The sequence below is a fragment of the Triturus cristatus genome, chromosome 12 (assembly GCF_964204655.1).
Source record: "Triturus cristatus chromosome 12, aTriCri1.1, whole genome shotgun sequence".
Taxonomy (NCBI): Eukaryota; Metazoa; Chordata; class Amphibia; order Caudata; family Salamandridae; genus Triturus; species Triturus cristatus.
Genome location: NC_140595.1, coordinates 811,562,198 through 811,582,365, shown reverse-complemented (window position 1 = coordinate 811,582,365; position 20,168 = coordinate 811,562,198). Strand labels below are relative to the sequence as shown.

General features: G+C 48.4%; 1 protein-coding gene across 2 annotated transcripts in view; it reads left to right on the top strand.

Moving 5' to 3' along the window:
* Window positions 1-20,168, top strand: part of NLGN2 (neuroligin 2) — a 398,108-nt gene that overhangs the window by 179,905 nt on the left and 198,035 nt on the right. For both annotated transcript variants that reach the window (XM_085639182.1, XM_085639181.1), the window contains exon 2: window positions 114-975. In XM_085639182.1, the coding sequence (XP_085495308.1) occupies window positions 480-975 (496 nt within the window). In that variant the 5' untranslated portion in view covers window positions 114-479. The remainder of the gene's footprint in view (window positions 1-113; window positions 976-20,168) is intronic.

The window sequence follows — 20,168 nt, the reverse complement described above, 5'->3', positions numbered from 1 at the left end:
TTCTTGTTACACTCTGCTCACCCTACCCTTCCTCCTCTCTCTGTTTACCTCTCCCTTTTTCTTCCCTCCCTCTCATGTTCTCCACCCCTTCGCCCTCGCTTTTCTAACTCTAGCCGCCCTGCCTGTGGATGGTGAAGTCGGACCCCTGCCTGGCCACCCCATGGATTTCCTGGCCCGACCTAGGTGAGGCTGCAAATGCGACATGGAACGCAACAGAGCGAGAGCAGACGAGACAGCCAGCACCGGAACCCCGTGGCCACACACTCATCGCCGCCATTTTTAGGATTACCTGCTGCCCCCACACCACTGGAGCTCTGTGACCCCTCGAAAGGGCCTGCGGTGGCCCACAACAATCCCTTCTCCACTGGCTACCCCAGGTGATTGAGTTCTGAGACTGTCCCATCTCCCTGGAAGTCTTTTGCACCCTCTTTTTTTGCTGCAGTGCTTCTGGGCACCATCTACCACCTGCTGTGAACTGAATGCCTCTTGGTGCCACCATGTTGCTGGCGCTGAGCTTGCACACGGTGAGCTTTGCTCTGCGGGTCTTGAATGTCAGGACAGGCTTCGCTTTGTTTCTCTGGTTGCTGGGCCTGGCCCTCCGCTCTGGTCTTCTCTCATGTCAGAAGACAGACGACAAGTACCCCGTGGTGCACACCAACTACGGCAAGCTGCGGGGAGTCCGGAAGGACCTCAACAATGAGATCTTGGGCCCCGTGGTGCAGTATCTGGGCATCCCCTACGCCACCCCGCCGGTGGGTGTCCGTCGATTCCAGCCCCCTGAGGCTCCGGCCTCCTGGACAGAGGTGCGCAATGCCACACAGTTTGCCCCCGTCTGCCCACAGAACATTCACGGCATGCTGCCTGGCATCATGCTGCCCATCTGGTTTACAGACAACCTGGAGATAGTGGCTGGCTACGTGCTGAACCAGAGTGAAGATTGTCTCTACCTGAACATCTACGTGCCCACGGAAGATGGTAAGAACATGGCATCTGAGTAGGGTCTGCGTGTCGCGCTTGTTGTTGCCTCTTTCAGTTTTTCGTATTATTTTCCAGTCCTGGTGTATATCTGTACTGTTGGTCATTTTCCTTGCTACTCTCCCTCTTTCTTTATTTTTTCCCCAGCTGTGACTCTTCTGTTTTATTGTGTTGACTGTTATGCTCCTCCAATCTCCATTCCCAATGTTTTTTGAACACTGCCACCTACAGACTCAGTGCCAGTAGTGCTGCCAAACCTGAAACCCATGAGGCCAACGACGCATACGCGCTTGTCCAAGAAGTCTCAGCTCTGCTGTGTTTCCCTTTACAACGATTACTTTTGATCCTGTAACTAGAAGGAGAGCTGCTGCCTCGTTGAAGGCGGGTCTGTGTAGCTGCTCCGGGTTCTTCTCTGCGTGCAGAGCTCAGAGCTGTCGGCCATGCGCAGTCCTATCACGTGCCGTATCCTCCTATCAGAGCCCGGCAGACTTCCTTCGCCTCCACCGGGTGCAGTGAGTGAGGAAGTGTCCTGCCTCAGCTTGTTCCCTCTATTCTGAGATTGGTGGCTCCAAAAACAGGGCCATATTGTGCATGAGATAGACTTACGCTCCTGCTCTTACGACTAATCGTTATTAGCAATATGTAAAGGGCAGACGTTCACCTGACAGGTATCTTAGCGCAGTCAAACCACCAATCAATGCAAAAAGGGACCTTTCTTGGTGCTGCCAACAGGAAGCACAGTCATTTGCAGCCTCCACTTGGGGAAGAGCCACGTTTTTAGGCTCCTCTTAGAGCTCAACCGATTTCCATTAGCTCTGAGGGAGTGTGGCAAACTGGTCCATAAGTGAGCTGCCTCGACTTGAAAAGATCTCCCGCCTACCCTTGTCTTCCTAGGCACACAGACAAGGTTGGCTGGCGAAAATCTCAAGAGCCTCCAAGACTTGCGGGGATAAAATGTCCTTTGTAGTGGACTTGGTCCTGTTCCATTTATAGCTTTGTGAACTATCCACATGGCTTTGAAAATGCTTCTTTCCTTGACAGGTAGCCACTGGAGCTCTTGTAAGGCACCTGAGGCGTAATCAAATCTAGAGACTATTTGCTGGGTGCGATGCGCATGATAGCTTCCGTCTCGAGCACACGGGTGCTGGCTGATTTGCTGAAACAGCCAGCCTCTCATTGCCCTGACCGATGCATCACAGAATTCCCCAATAACTGGGTGACTTCTTTGCTCAGGCTCATTCTGAGGTCCAATTTCTGGGGATAAGTGGAGGTGTCCCCTTGATACCCTAATAGTAGGTGCTGCCATTTCAGATCCTGAGCACAGGGGTTTTGCCTGAAGCCTAGCAAAGCCCTACACTGCCCTCACCATGTTCTCTTCCACTGCTGCTGTACTGAAGGCATCAAGCTCGAAGACTTATCTTCGCCGGCCTCTGGCACCAGCCGCAGGAGCGGGTTCCGCACCTTGGTATCCAAGGTCCCCCACTGTGCCAGACTGAGTTGTGTATTGCCCGGATGAAATGGATCCACAGATCTGGAGTAATTCCATCAGCAATGCTTCCTTTACTCCATAGATTGGGATTACCTCTGCTGGAGGCTATCACGGGTCAGCAGAGCCCTCTTCTCAGGCACACTCCTCCTATTTGGATCTCATCCCAAAAGAGCCCTGGAAGAAAGGCCGACACGTCCATCTTGGATCTTAGAGATTCTTCCAAACCTTTGCTCCAGCTAACTCTAGCCTCTAGACACCTGCGGAGAGGATTTCAGGGCTGTCTAACATCTTGACCTAGAATGTGTGGATGATGAATCCTCACGCGTGACCTTCGAAGCTTGTGCTCCATCGTATAGATGGTCATACCAAGCCCTGCGGAGCGGATGTAGTCTAGGGAGATCCTGCCCCAGAAAGGCAGGGGAGAAGAAGGCCTACCCATCAGAGAACTACCACATCCCACTAGAAAATATAAAGTCAACAGAAATAAATAGTAAACAATATAGGCTACAAAAATAAAGACTACATGAAAATATCAACCTGTAAACATGTCACCCTTTATAAAATTTCTAAATCCCACCTATTGAATAAATAAATAAAAACACTATTCTGCCTCCCGTTCTAGCTCATTCGGGAGTAGAAGCTGGAAACTGCAACTATTGGTCAGAATAGTTGTCACTCTTCATTGCTTAGTATCTGTGCTGTGTTTTTATGGTCGCAGTCAGGAGTTTTGTATTCAGTATGTCCACCGGTCATCAAGCGAGGACCCTTTAGCCTCCCCCTTCTCCCCTCTGACGGATTTGAATAAAAGATGAATGTGCTGGTCTTTGTCAGCGAGTAACTCCAAACCCAACATAGCTGTCTTCTCTTGATCTGAAAATTCCAGAAAAGTCCCTAGTCGTCTGTAGGATACTGACTCCGGTGGATGAGCGTAGAGGATGGAAGTGACCATGCTGGGCAGATTACATCTCCGCAAAGTGACCAGAACCCCTGCTGGTCGCACCGTATCTTTGGCGTGTCTCACTGATCAACTCTTGGCTGAGTGGCATGGCTACGACATCTCTCTCTTCCCCACACATCTTAGGTGTCCTGATGTCTGGGTTCCCTAGTGAGGCTTCCTTCTTGGGCTGGACTTTGTCTGTATGTCTTTCCTCTCCAAGGTCACCCAGAAGCTTGAAAACTCAGACTTTACCGGATGATCCAAGTGCTTGAAACCATGGTGCTGCTGATGAACCATCCTAGAAGGGTACCGCGTCGGTTAAAGACTCTCCTTGTGCAAATGGAGGAACCAATCCTCCGCCTCCTCCTGAGCTCAGGACCTCATTAATGATGGCACGCCTCCCACCTCATCATGGTCACTTGAAATTGTTTGACATTATTGGGAGGCAGTAAAGCTGATCTGGAATACCTTGCCAGGGCTTGTTTGACGTCCAACGATCCACCAATGCTCCCGTCTCAGAGGAGACCTCACTCAGGGAGATTAGAAGGATGTTCTAGCCTTAATGGCAAAATGTTACTTTTAACCCCTAGACTAGAAAGATCGGTTACTTAGTTACTGCCACCTTGGCTGGATGAGTAACTCCTCATTCTTGGCGTGTTACTGACATTAATTTCCACGCACTGTGCATGCTTCCTTGATTCATTCCTAAAATAATTTCACATTTCTATCTCAGCTACAAGAGCTATCTTCTGACCTTCTTCCTGAGGAAGAAATGGCTTCAAAGTAGAAGTGACTTTACATGCCCCGGATGTCGGAGGAGCTCAATTTCTGTCTTGACTTGGCCAATATTCTCCCACAGCACTGCAGGAAGTGATGCCAATATTCTCCCACAGCACTGCAGGAAGTGATGTCTTCCACGCCTCCTGGGAATATCCTGCAGCTCCCGCCACTATTCAATCCAGTGGACTCTTATCCCAGAATGTACACGTTCCAACCACGCCAAAACATCGGCAGCTTTCGCAGCCTATCATAGGCATCCGCTCATTGATGTCAACTGCAGGGCGGCCACGTGGGCTTCCCACGTCGTCTCAGGGCATCATCCCCATGGAAACTGGACCTGTAGGACAACCTAGTCTCATCTGCTCTATGATAGCCACCAGTGAGCTCCTCCTCATGTATAGCGCCTCCTTTGTGTTCGTCTTGGATAGCGCTGGGTGCAGGAGTAATTGACCACTCCCAGAACTTTAAATCACTGTACTCACAGTTCTAAGGCCCATTGGATTCAGAAAATTCCACCCGCATGTTGGTCATTGTTGGGGAACTGAAACTTTAAAGGGACGCATAGAAAAGGTGAAGGGCCCAACAAAAAGTAGGGTGCATGCATCTTTGACCCCACCATAAGGACACTATGGCACTGCGTCTGGTACTGTCCACTAGGAGTCAGTGTCCCCACAGGTTGTGAAGAAAGGGACCTTTGCAATGCGAACAGCAGCCACTGTATAAGACTTATTTTTTGTGTGTGATGTTGACTTTGAATTACTCTGTTCTTCTCTTTTTTGGGGTTGGGAGCAGAGAAAAGTTTACTTACTTTTGGTGGTTCCTTCCGCGCAGACATTTCTTATATTCTATTTTTTTGAGTGTGAAGAGCACAGGGGCACACAATTCACTTCAGTTCCATTTTCATATTGACTACCTCAGGGACCAGTTCCCACCTTGCTAAAGTGTTTTTTTCTTTTGAAATTGGAAGCACTTTTTTCTCTCTCGTTCTTGACTTTTGACGCAGGAGCCACAAACATGTTTGCATTTTTATTGGGTTTTTTCTAACTTCCATGTTCTCTTTCTTTGATTAAGGGTGGGATCTTTCTCGATTAACATAAAACAAACGTTCTGATGCTTTTAAGGTGTCAAGGAGGGGTTCGTGTGTTCGAGGCAACAGTGTGGGGGAGGGGTTTCTAGAACCTAAAAATACATATTAGGGTTTTCGCCTTAGGCTGGTGCGTGGCACAGTCCTCTTCGTTCAGGGCACCTTCAGGGTACAGAAGGGCACGCTGCCAAAAGTCATGCTTATCTGCACCACCAGCCCAGTCTCCTCCCACCCTGTGAGCCACTGGCGATGACTCCTGTACCCACGAAGACTTTCCTATAGCAGAAGATGAATCCCTTATCTCTCAATACTGTGATGTTTGGGCGAAAGGAATGTGCTATTTTCTGTCCTGTGAAGGGAGATATTTACCTTATCTTTGCACACTGTGTCCTATGGGGAAATGAATCCTGAATTTCTGAACACTGTGACCTAAGGGGAAATGAATCCTGAATTTCTGAACACTGTGTCCTATGGGGAGATAAATCCTGTATTTCTGAACACTGTGACCCATGGGGAAATGAATCCTGAATTTCTGAACACTGTGACCCATGGGGAAATGAATCCTGAATTTCTGAACACTGTGACCTAAGGGAAAATGAATCCTGAATTTCTGAACACTGTGTCCTATGGGGAGATGAATCCTGTATTTCTGAACACTGTGACCTATGGGGAAATGAAGCCTGAATTTCTGAACACTGTGACCTATAGGGAAATGAATTCTGAATTTCTGAACACTGTGACCTATGGGGAAATGAATCCTGAATTTCTGAACACTGTGTCTTATGGAGAAATGAATCCTGAATTTCTGAACACTGTGACCTTTTAGGGAAATGAATCCTGTATTTCCGAACACTGTGACCTATGGGGAAATGAATCCTGAATTTCTGAACACTGTGACCTATGGGTAAATTAATCCTGAATGTCTGAACACTGTGACCTATGGGGAAATTAATCCTGTATCTCCGAACACTGTGACCTATAGGGAAATGAATCCTGTATCCCCGAACACTGTGACCTATGGCAAAATTAATACTGTATCTCTGAAAATTGTGATCTAAGGGGAAATGAATCTTGCATCTGTGAATACTGAGGCCTGTTGGGAAATGAACCCTGCATCTTTGAACAGTGTGATGAATTAGCCGACTGGTAAACTCGCCCTGCATACTAGGATATATAAGTGTAATAAGTCCCCCCCCCCCCCCCCCCCAGTGGGATCTACTGGGCAATGCACACTTTTACCTCTTAGGAGATAAATCCTGACTGTCTGTTCACTGTGACCTTCTAGGAATGAATCCTCTCCCCCTCTGCCTTAATCCTTTAACCCTGCACACTTTGAAACACCGGAAGTAGCATTTTGTAATCTCTATGTACTGTGATCTATTGGAAAATAAATCTGGTGTGCCCGAGCACCCTGATCTATTAGAAGATGAATGTATTCACCTGGGGAATGAACCCTTTACATTGGCCACTCACTGCGATCTATAGGGAATGAACCCTGTACTGCTGCACGCTCTGGTCTATTGAGAGATTAATCCATTATATTGTGATATATTGGGAGATTAAGTCTTTACCCTCGCACTTTGTGAATATATTGGCAACTATATCTGTATCTCTCCATAATGTGACCTGGTGGGACATGAGTCCGTTCCTAGCCCTGCACACTGGCACATAACGAGAGATTAACCCTCTCCATGCTGGGACGCGCGTGCAAACGCCTGCGTCATCCCTCGGGGCTGTGATCTGTGAGGGAGTCGAGTCCTGGACCCCCGCACACTGTCGTCGACATTCAGATAACTATGTCTCACGGTGGATGAGCAGGCCTGTCCCAGAGCAGAGTCGCCACCCGTCCCCTTCTGTCAGTCTGCATGCATCGGCACTCCCGGAATGCATCGCGCCATCTGTACACTTAGACCCTCGGTTGCGTCAGAATACTGAAGACACAAATATCGACTCGCAAAAATATCGACACTCGGAATATGAATAAGGTAAGTATAGACAGCCTCTGCATACCTTGTAGGTATATAAACCGTCAAGGTGCATAGAAGTGAAGCTGCAAATATAGCACCTGCCCTTATCTATACATACTCACGTGCAAGATATTCTGTTATCATGTTATTGTATGTTATTAAAACTCGATATTCTGGCAGTAACCTGTGTCGGGCGCAGTAACACCGCACGTTTCCCTCATTCTGAGCTCAAAACTCGGAATATTACATTGTTTCTGTTTTCCTGAACACTTTTTTCCAGGTTTTCCTTGGCAAAATCTCTGCTGGGAGAACCGCGTGGTCAGTGTGATGCTACCACACAAGTTTAATCCGGGTTTGCGCAGAAACTGCTGGCTGTTCTTGGATTGTGGTATGAAATGTTACATTTCTTAATAGTCACTTAATTTAGACTCATATATATATGTCTATATCTCTCTCTATATATAGAATGATCTATATGAACAAAAACTGAGACGGCTGTGGGGTTAGAAGACCACAGGTGTTTAATATTCCCTCATAGAGTATTACATCAAGGAGGAAGAGATTGACACTGATGGTTGGTACTAAAGACAGTGGGGCAGATTTATGTCAACTGGCGCATCCCTGCATATCAGCAGGGATGCGCCAATTATTATGCGCCACAGCTGCGCCACCATGGATGCGCCGCATTTATAATGCGGCGCACCATGGGGCAAAAACGGCACAGATGCGTGACGCATCTGTGGCGCATTGCTAGAGTTGCGTCGCAAGCGCGACGCAGCTCCAGCAATGTTCTGGGGGGCCCTATCTGTACAATGCTGCGTCAATCCTTACGCCTGCTTCAAGCAGGCGCAGGGTTTTGACGCAGCATGGCAGTAAAAGTGACTGAGTGAAATCTTGTAGTTTTCACTCAGCCACTTTTAGGAGGCGTTCCTGCCCCGGAACGCCCCCACCTGCCCTGGAACGCCTACATGTGGCGCAGGGCTTTACAACGTGACGCATCTCCCAGATGCGTCATGTTGTAAATACCCCGCACCATGGCACAGGATTTGCGCCGCTGCTGCGTCACAAAGGTGACGCAACGGCGGCGCAAAAGTGGCGCAAGTGCAACATAAATCTGCCCCAGTGTACGGAGTAGCGTGGCAATACAACTGTGATTTAAAGCAAAGAGGGTCAAACTATAAGCCCACCCCCTCCTAGTATGGTGTGGTTGTGGCAAGAGTTTAGGTTAATGGTTGGTATCGTGTTTTTTATATCCCACTCTCTACCAGCTGCATTAGCTGACCTCCTGGGGTGTCAGGCACCATTCTTACGTTTTACTTGGTTAAAATACCCCTTGAAGGGCAACAGTTTCACGGATGCCCTCTACTGTGCTTTGGTGCCACCAGGTGATAATCTGCTAGGGCCATTTTAGCTGTGACAAGGAGACGTCACCGCTGCACAATGCCTGTCTACAGGTAATGGGTGGATTTCACCATCACTATCCGTCCCGAAGGGTGTCCGGCACTAATCCCTTCGTGGCCACCACTGATCAAAGGCCATTGCCAGTTTAAAGGGTAATCTAGAACTTCTCCTCGGCCAGCTCCATCCACATTGTCTTTGGTAGCTCAAACTCAAAGCAGAAGGGGTTAATCTCACAGCACTGCCATCAACTGCCCTTAGATGCCCCTGTCCCCTCCTGCCCACGAGCCTCCAGCGTCACAGGCATGAAGCCTGCGTCCAGCACACTGCGGTGTGCAGGATGATGAATCCATTAAAATTCTGCTGAGAGACGAATCCCTTTTCTATGCACACTGTGACCTGCTGAGCACCTAATCCTTAGACTGCTTGTTTTAATCTCTTGTACCGTTACTATTGCATCTCATCTCTTATAATACATTACAAAATATTATACAAACTGCACTTCAATTCCCTTCAGTTTATAACTTTGATTTGCAAAAAAACATAAACTGTAATAAGTACACATTTCTCCCGGCACTCTTTATTTTTTGCGGGGAGATACGTCTTTTTTGTTCCTATGCAGTCTAATTGTATGAGAGAGATCCCTTATCCTCGCATGCGTCTACTGCGGAAGGACACGCTGCATTCTTAAATTAAATAAGAGATGAATCCTTAATTCACGTATACTGCGCCACACACTGAGAGATGAATTCTTTGTATGTGTGTGGACTGAAATACTGGGAGATAAAATATTAATCTGTATGTACTGAAATACATTCCAAGACGGCTATTCTGTTCCTACCCATGGAATGCGTTAGATTACTGTTTCCCTAAAATCTATAATGATGGGAAAATGAGTCTTTAATCCCTCCATCCTGCAATATATTAAAAGATGAATCCGTAGTACATGGATAGATGTTTTAATCCTAGATTTTTATCCTCTATTGTTAGATTACAAATATGTACCTAAATACTGCTTATATTGCATAATTTATCTTTTATTCCTACTAAATTGAATATATCAATAGTTGAGTCATACCTCTTTGTATTAGAATCTGTTGAGATGCGAATCCTTAATACATGTCTAAAAAACCCATAATCTACTGGTTAATTACAAATTCTCTGCACAGTAATACAATTAATTATCAATATGTTAATTCTGTTAAATTGAATATATAGTAAGACAATTTATTGACAGATTAATCCTTTATACTTGAATCTATTTGAAGATGTTTCTTTTATCAATACACGCGACACATCTGCGCCTGAGTCATATTTTGGTGAATAAATCAATTTACAATTTGATATTGAGAATTTTTTTAAATCTACAGACAGTGCATTATTTCAGTGGGTAACCACTTATTCCACGTCATGATATGATCTCTTGTTAAAGCACCGTCACCCCCTTTTATAAACGTCTGTATGGGCTACATAGGGGAGGCAGATTAAATTTATACTCCCCTCTAACAGGATTTCGAGAGGGCTACGGCTCTATGGAAACATGGAGCAAATACCGGTGGGGATTAGAGGTACCCCACAAAGCCGCAGCACCCCCACAGGGGAGATATGCTGGAGTGTTGGACTTCCAATGCCCTAACATGACATCAAGACACCTTCAGGTCATGGCCTCACTTTTTAAGAGAAGGTTAGTGTTTTGACAGATTGTGTGCACACAACCACACACACACAGAAACACACGCACGCACAGACACCCACACACTATCTCTCGCTCTCTCTCTCAAAGAGATAAGACTGGAAAGAGGTACGGAACAGGGTGCCAGTGCTTTTGGGCCTCGAGCAGTGAGATTGTGCAGATGGATATGTGCATGAAAGCTCAACTGTAGTCGATGGAAAAGTATAGAAAGATAAAGACGATAAGCTAAGACTTCCACCTGCTGGTCCCAAGTTCAGCTTGTCCTTTGAGTCTAGGGAGAGCTGGGCAGGTTTAGCGTCCTCTTCCAGTCTCCAATCTAGTCTCACCACCCTCCTGACAACCACTGTGCCACAGGGTAGAGAAGTTACACCCCCTTCCTGCGCTAGAAGTCTTCCTGGGCCCAGATAGGTCTATTTTTGTGTCTCAGGCAAGAGATTTCATTTCATGTACCACACGCCTCATCTTCTGCAGTTTCCCAGGTCATGAGAACCCCCAGGAGACATCAGCTTGTACTATTTAAAGTTCTCCTGTATCTGAGGCTGAGTCTACGCCCATCGCACATGCACAATAACTCAGCACCCGAAGCACTCGTCGGAAGCAGGAAGACCAGCGCACAACACAAACTAGCCGGCTGGTCTTTTCATGATGACTCCAGTCTGGCATTTTGAAAGTCTCAGTGTGACATCTGAGTTAGGTTAAAGCTTGTCACTCTGCACCAGGCAGGGTGCCGTTGACTGTCCCTGTATGTTTTTGCAGTAATGTCACACCAGACTGCCCTTTAAGTCCTCAAGACCTGCCAAAGGCTCGTCCCTGCCGCACTTCCTCAGTATCCGCCTCCTGCCGGTGCCCCCAGGTTATACATGTAGTTAATATGGATATTGCTGCCCTCCTTCGTTCCAAGAAGCCATCGACTCAGGGCATCAATTGTGTACCACGTTTTGTGTCTTTTCCTCGTTATGAAATCAGCGCATAACCTTGTAGCGCCATTTGGTTTTGGAACCAACACTAAAGGTGATTCTTTGGGTTTAGGGAGGTCCTTGCATCCTCAGCATCGGCCTGTTCTTTACCTCTTAGCTGATATCCATAAACTCTGCCTCAGAGACCACTTATGTCCAAGGGCTGAGCACCTCCAGCTCACTGCGCTCTTATAATAAACATGAACCATATGCTACTGTAGATTTATATGCACAAGTAAAACCCATATTGTATCAAATCTCTGCTGTGTTCGAACATAAAATATAGAATACACATAACATAAGCCATACAGTACAATCAGTACATAACAGAAGGAGTGAGCAGGGTAAAACCCTTTTCTGAAGGTACATAGGACATGCTGGGTCCTGCTCCCTTGGACATGTCTGAACACTGGCGGCACAAGGTACAACATGTGCCCTTTGTCCCCAGCAGGTCCACCCTGCAGCTTCATGCATGTTGACGGCTCAGCCTGACTCCATGAGGCTTTTATCCTATTAGCAAGCACCATCCTGTGGGCAAGACTCCTGCCTGGAAAACCACCGGAATAATCTATGCTTAAAGGGCTTTACCATCGCTGGCTTTAGGCCCGGGAAGGGCGCCCTGTACCAGCTATTGATTCGCAGCCACTGACACTCAGCCTCCTGCTTCACCCTATAAATACCGTCCTTTGAGCCCCCTCGTGGAGTGGAGTTTCTGTTTTAAATCCTTTACTGAATATTATCGAAGCAAGCAGTTCAGAATTAAGATTGAAATCCACAATATTTGTTCTCCCGTTTGTGCGTCACATATGTCAATAGCCACAGAAGGAGACTTATGACTGGGCAGAGAAAGAGGAACTGGCCAGATACATTTCAGAGACGAGGAGCCAACCCTCAAGGGCTATATGGAACTATAACACTGGTAACAGTGAATAACAAGGATGCTTTTCACCATGGGGCACTGAGTGGCATCAAGGAGACGAGAGGGGAAATGAGACTGGCCAGATATGTTTTTACCTGGGTAGGGAAAAGAGGCAAACCTGAAGAAATAAACCTATTTGTCCTTGGACTAATGCCTCTACTGAAGGGGCCTGTGTTCATCCTCATGGTCACAGGTTCAAATCCTGGTGAGTCTACTCAGCCTTTCATCCTTCTGAGGTCGATGAGTACCATAGAGTTGGGTAGCAATAAAGATCTGTAATTCAGCGCCAAGATACCCTTCTGGGTGAACGTGTACTTTATTAAATATATGTTACGTTATGTCTACTTCTCAGTTAGGAATGTCTGAGTTTGGCTCTTGTTTCCACCTGGGCGGCCCAGCACTCTTTACTTCAATCCCTTCCCTTGTGAGTTGTTTTGTCTCCACTTCTAGCGAGGACTGTGAAATTTGTAAAGGTGGCTTCGGTCAACTTTGTGTTTACTTGGTGATTTTTTAACGTTACGGAGTTTTAAAAAGTAAGCAGTTTAAAAAATATATATCAATGCTACAAAATGTAAGTTCTACCCAGGGTAACACTGGTATATCTGCAAAAACAATTTTTGGGGCAGAAAAAGTTTGAACAAAAACTTTTTGAAGGCCTTTTTGCAATGGTGACTTACTTTGCATCTTTAAACCCCCAACAAGCCTATTTTCTCCTACTTTGGTCTAATTGATCCTCAGCTGCCTTTCTTTGGAGTGGCAGTGCAGCTGGGCATGGCACTGGTCAGTGCCGCTGACATGGTCCATGGGTGCACCCACTATTCTTTCACGCTCAGGATCTTTGCTGTGTGACCACCAGACACGTTGGCATCCCAACCTGCACGCTGCGGGGTCCTCGCTGGCCCCAGCAGGCTCTGGTGGAAGCCTTTAGGGGAAGCCTTTAGGGGCCACAAGCCTGTGGTCTGCAGGCAGTGACTGGTGGACCCTGCCATCTCGAGCCTCTCTGCCCTTAGACGCTTGGACCGCAGCTCCTCTCTGGTAGGAAGCCGACCCCTGACGTATCCATCGCTGTGGTGGTGGCACCACAAGAGGTGTGCAGAATAAGACGACCCCTTGGGACCCTGCTTGGTCTAGCCTCATATTGTGCCTTTGTATACCGTGTGCTGGTGGTGGGACTCTGTGATTTCCCTGGGAATCTCCTGTTGATTAGATGAACGGAAGAACGAGGGTTTTGTCTCAGGGTTGCAGAACCCCTGACTTTCCTGATCAGCTCTTGATGGTTCCACCCAATATCTCCAATATGAGAGCTCAAAGGGGCTGCAACGTGTGGTTTGTTGAGGTACCATAGAGTAGGGAACGATAGAAGGGCTAGAGAGTCTTCAGCTGCTCCCATGGGCTGCTCGAATGCTCTGGTACCCCTTTCTCCTGATCCTCTTCCATCGGTCACTCCAACACTTTACCCTGTGTGGTCAGCAGTCACAAGAATGTCCGAACTTCTGAGTAGATGTGTCTGAAATGTGCGAATGTGTCTTTTGCTAGCTTTGTGTCTTTTAAAAAAAATACCTTTGCTCTCTTCATCAAGTTGTCAAAATATTAAAAAAACACGTGAACAAACCCCCAAGAAATTGTTTTTGTAGAAGTAAAACTCAAACGACATATTTTTAGAAGACTTCTGCTGAAAATGCTTTTGGGTTGAAAAATCGGAAATGGTCACAGGAGGTAAGGTTGTGAGAAAGGGACAACATGGGCAACTTAACAACATTTATCAGATTCCAAAAATGTTATTGGGAAAGGGTGAGAATCCGACGTGTAGAACAGGTTCAGTGTCTGTCTTAGAGGAGTCCAATAGACCAAGAAATAAGAACCCAGGCCAGGGCTCAGCTTTTAACAAGGACATTAAAACAATCCAAAAACTGCCCAGCATCAGCATTTCTGAAAACCCTCTTACACATTTTATTTTTTAATTAATAAAAGGCTACAGAGCAGGAGAGCAATTTGTTGGCCACTGCAGAGATGAACTCGGGCACACGCGTGCCAAAGCTCCCCACGCTTGGCACATTGCCACCAAGACTTCTCCGGGTCTGCCAAGCTGGCAGAAAAGGTTGTCAGCAGGCTGGAGGTCCCTGGGCACATTAGCTGCTCCTCCCATTGTGAACAGCAGCACCATCGTGGGCAGGGGCCTTGTAAAGGAGCAGGAAGAAACCTACCACAGCCAGGCACTCTTCTAGCAGGGGTAGTAAGACTTCAGCCTCTTCTGTGTGTGAGGACATTGGGCACCAGCTCCCGGCTGCACTTGTGCTGTGACCAGCAGACTCACTGCACAGGCGCCATCTTGAATTGGGCTCGCAGAGCAGTCATGCTTCATTCTAATGCTCTTTCTCAGTGCTTCCCGCGCAGGACTGGACTGACGATTCCATAGCGCTTGAAGGCCACATCATTGCCACTCTGACTCAGCTGTGCGGGGCGTACTCGCTCCATTTTGATGTGGCCTCACAGGGCTGAGAATGGCATCTTGGTCCTCAGCTGGTCGCCCCAGAGGCGGCCACACCACGTCATGAACCCCGGGGCACATTAGAATCATCTGCGCTGTACCATGACCCATTGTCTCTTCACCAAATCCGGCTGCACTTCCTACTGGCCAAATTGCAGGACCTCCAGATACTGAACTCGGCAAACCTTCACATCCACTTCAAGGAGGCGCTGGTCTTGTGCATCGTCCCGGCAGCACCTCTTTCAGGTGAGGCCTGACTTGCTCTCCGGCAGTGGCGTAACAATAGCCCCCGCGCTCCAGGGCGAGCCTTCTGGGACTGCGCATGGGCGGTGGGCCCTTGGCATGGGAGGTCCTGATTGGGTCCAGAGCGCGGGAGGCCCTCTCTGTGTACTTTGCAGGGGGGCCCCCTCAAGTGTTGTTATGCCACTGCCTTCAGGGTCTCTTTGTTCCATTTGGACAAACGGCCCCATAGTCATAGCAGCTCTTCGGCTTTCTTCCCTCTCCTCGCTGACCACCTAGGTCTAGAAACTCATCCTGTGCACGTGCCGTCGAGTGTAGGGGTGGGCGTAGCTCATGTATTTCCATGTAGCGTATTCATGCAGGATTAACTAAAAATGTTGTGAGATTACGTGGAATAACACAGGAAGAGTAATTCTGCATTTAGCACTATTTTCTTAGCACAAAAATGCCCCATTGTGCCCGAAATTGAACAGAACATAAATAGCAGTGCGAGCAAGCAGCTGCTCGCGCTCGCTAAATGTGCACTTGGGGTAGCATTTTCCTCTAACTTGCTCCTGGCATTTAGTGAAGGTTCTCAGCAAAAAGTACACCCTCTCATCCAAAATGGACGCGAGGATGTACCTCGCGTTAAGAAAATAGCACTAAATGCAACAGAACATAAACAGCAGCGCGAGCAGCCACTCTCGCTCACTATATGTGCTCTTGCGGTAGGATTTTTTGCCCCAAATTTCTTTCAATTACGTGAGCCGGCGTAATCAGTTATTGTTGGTAATTCTACATCGAAGAGTACGGTGGAATTACTTCAATTACTCTGGCTTAATTGCAATGACTCCCTGGCCTAATCCAGGGCCAGTGATGGCGGTGGACGAGCTTTGTGCCCAGTTAAGCCTTAGAGGGCCATGTCCTTCCACAGGGGTCCCAGTCTCCATGAGAGAGCATGTGACCCAGCTTTCAACACCGGTCCTGACTGTATCGATGCGCACCAGCTTCCGCTCTGCAGGCCTGTGCCGTACCTGCTGCAGCCCGTATTTCTGCCCCAAAGTCCAGCGACTGGTCCAGTTCCCCTCGCCTCCTGCGATCCAAAACCTACCCCTGCCCCAAATAACCATTCCAGCTTGACACATGTATCGCAGCTCACACACCTGCACAGGCGGCTCACACACCAGCAGAGGCGGTTCACACACCTGCACAGGCGGCTCACACCCCTGCACAGGTGGCTCACACACCTGCAGAGGCGGCTCACACCCCTGCACAGGCGGATTACACCCCTGCACAGGCGGCTCACACCCCTGCACAGGTGGCTCACACACCTGCACAGGCGGATTACACCCCTGCACAGGTGGCTCACACCCCTGCACAGGCGGATTACACCCCTGCACAGGCGGATTACACCCCTGCACAGGCGGATTACACCCCTGCACAGGCGGCTCACACACCTGCACAGGTGGCTCACACACCTGCACAGGCGGATTACACCCCTGCACAGGTGGCTCACACCCCTGCACAGGCGGATTACACCCCTGCACAGGCGGCTCACACCCCTGCACAGGTGGCTCACACACCTGCACAGGCGGATTACACCCCTGCACAGGTGGCTCACACCCCTGCACAGGCGGATTACACCCCTGCACAGGCGGATTACACCCCTGCACAGGCGGATTACACCCCTGCACAGGCGGCTCACACCCCTGCACAGGTGGCTCACACACCTGCACAGGCGGATTACACCCCTGCACAGGTGGCTCACACCCCTGCACAGGCGGATTACACCCCTGCACAGGCGGTTCACACACCCGCACAGGTGGCTCACACCCTTGCACAGGTGGCTCACATACCTGCACAGGCGGCTCACACCCCTGCACAGGCGGTTCACACATCTGCACAGGCGGCTCACACCCCTGCACAGGTGGCTCACACACCTGCACAGGTGGCTCACACACCTGCACAGGCGGCTCACACCCCTACACAGGTGGCTCACACACCTGCACAGGTGGCTCACACACCTGCACAGGCGGCTCACACACCTTATGCCTCATACACCGCACACCTGCCGCAGCTCGGCAAACCTGCCCAGTCCTCCCACTCCTGCCCTCTCTCTTACCCCACAGTGGGGTGGTAGCACATCATGCATCCATCGGTGTGTGGTGGAAAGGCCGAAGGGTGGTAGTGCGGCTTCCAAAGTCATCTCCTGTGGGCTTCATGCCAGTCCCGGCAGTGATTTTATGGCTGGTGCCAGCTTCCCTTCGAATCAGATCATTTGGGCATCAATGGCTTTGTTTATGTGGTGATTCAGGAACAAATGTAGGCTTTGGGTGTTGCTGATTGCCAATGTGGGTGCGGTCAATGGTTTCCGCGATGCAGGGGATGTTCAGGGTGTTATGTTTGCTCTGCACCAGTTCTGCGCGAAAATGACAGTGGAAAATCACAACTCCGCTGCACCTCAGTGCTTCTCATGTTTAGGCCTGGCTTGACAGGACAGGTTTCTTCATGACCTATAGCTATCCATGATTTAGCATACGCATAGAGTGGGCTTTTCCTCCACCCAGAGGCCTATCGCTCTCTCACCTCATGCCATTGGGTGTTTGGTCATGTGTCCCTCCTCCTCTGGCGTGCTCCATTGCCGTGCACGAGGGACTATTTTACATCTCATAAGTACTTTAGGCATCACACATGACATTTTTTCACAGATGCATTCCATACAGAAAGCATCTTTTTGACTGGCGCTGGCTTTTGAGAATGTTTTAGTCAGCACTGGAAACAATAGCAGGTACAACGCCTTCGTCACATTTTTTTTGGTTCGTCTTTTGTGTTTTCACTTTTGATGTTACCCCAGACTTGCCTCACGGATGGGGAGGTGTCCTTCTTGCGACCGCTGCGGGGCCTGGGCTATAGCAAGATTGCTCTAGTTCCGGCAGGGGCCCCTCGCCAAGGCTCCTGGGGTGTTCGTAGTTTTACTCACATCTCAGAGCCGCATCAATGAAAACACCATGGGGGGGGGGGCCGGGGGGGGCTTTATGCGTACCTGATTGAGAGGTGCTGTGGGCGGGGCCTGGGGTGCAGGAAGCGGACGGTAGAGGTACCGCTGATGGGCGAGGGTATGTGGGACTCCGCCTTCAAGGCTGGATGCTTCATGCGAGGTAAGAACCCATTCCGTTGGTGTTGAGTTCGCTGGGGGGGGTGCTCGGCGGGGTTCACTGCATTGGTCCCAGTCTGACGCGGTGCAGTGTCTGCTTGGGGGAGATTTCTATTGTTCCTGTTAACTGTTACTTAACTACACAATATCCACTAACAAAATACCATGGGGGCAGATTTATGAGCCCCTTGCGCCACTTTTGCGTCACTTTTAACATGGGAAAAGTGACGCAAAAGTGGCGCAAGGGTTTCATAAATCTGCCCCCATATTTATGGAGCTCAAAAACTATAAGAACGCTAAAAGTCGCATTTGGTCTGAGTCCTTTCAATCACGCGTGAAACACCCAAAAACCCCAGAATAGAAATGTTTTTTTTTTCTTCCGTGACCTCGCATCCCCTCCTCTGGTGACTCGTGGTCGCCCTTTCTCACCTGCTCTGTTCTCACCTGTCTGACTTGTTTCATGGAAAAGCTAAGAAACCCGTACAGTGACTTCAGTCCCAGCCAGGGGTGCCACCTTGCCCAGAAAATAAAATGGCGGCCATTTGTTCTCATGTTATGATTCTGCAACTCCTAAACCTGACATTTAAATAGAGCTTTATATAAAATTGTCTGTTTTCATTTTTAGTATGGCACTTATGTACTTGTTTACTTGAATTAGGTCAGGAACACAGCGCTAGAACACATTTTAAAGTGCTTTCTTCTTAAATTTACATTTACACTGATGACACAAAAATAATACCAGCTTCGGGTCGTTTTCCTTCTTTTGTTACAAGCTGGGGCATGAACAGACGGATCATGCCCGTCAAACAGGGTCGGAGTGCCCTATAGGGCAGTCAGGCAAAGCACGAAGGGCTGGTCTGACGGGACAGTGTGTGGGGCATTTTTTGGCTATTTTGAGTCTGTTTATGGACTGCTTGGCCAGTTTTTACTGGTGATTTCCCGATTTCCCAGGTATTACCCCAGACATTGCCTGAAGCAAGCTTACATCCATGCAGTCTCCCAACCCTTGCAAAAAAAACAACAGTGTATCTTTACAAGTTTAAAACTGTCCCAAATTAAAAACATGGGTCACTTTTATAGCTATCCAATTCACTAATGGGGCCACTTTAATTTTGTTGCCTGGGCCTATTTTCTGTCCCAGGCCAACCCTGTGGGTAAAAAACAGGCAGGAGGCAACCCTAATCCCAACCTATTAACACGTACCATTGAGTAAATCAATCCATGCAAATTGGCAATAACACCATCTTCCATTCTTTGCAACTTTGAACTATCTCTTCCAGGTCATCCTTCAACCCTTGGCCAATCAGAATAATGAAAGGACTCGGCCCAGAATGCAATAGTCCTCTAGGGGTGCGGTGTAATTTATCACTTGGTGTGGTCCTTGTATCTAGAAATCAGCCACAGGTCCACCACTTCTGAAAAAGTCGACGGCCAAGCCTTACATTGTAGCAAATTACAGGCCCCGCTCACTCCCGCCCTATGCAGCAAAAACCACCGAGAGCAGCGTAAGTTGTCAGCCCTCGGCTCAACATGTCCTAAATCTTATGCAGTGAGGTTTTCTCACATTTTGCAGCTCCATGACCTCCCTGGTCTCTGCTGTTCATTATGTGGCATAATTAGCATATTTTCCAGCATTTTGCAATATGCTTTTTATGTGAAATTATGCCATTAGGTCTCTTAGCATATTCGGGTGTCGCTTAGGTAAAAATCCTATTGCGAGAGCACCGTAGCAATGTGAACAGACAGAACGCGGGCTGCTCTTGTGAGGTGAAGTGAGGGTGCCTTTCACACTATTATGTAGCGCAAAATGCCAAATTAGCATTTTGCATAATTTTGCATAATTTTCCAAACTTTGCATAATTACCAAGGAAATTAAGCTAATTTCGCACTCCCCTACTGCTGCTGATATCTGCACGATCCCGGATGCTGGTGGAGAGACCGCTCTTATTCTTTTAGACCTCAGCGCCGCATTTGATACAGTGTCTCGTTCAATTCTTTTGGCTCGCATAGAGCCTGCAGGGATTCAACGCATGGTCCTGGACTGGCCGCCTCTTTTTTGTCGGAGAGAACCCACACAGTCTCCATCACTCCTTTACTCTCCCTGTTCAC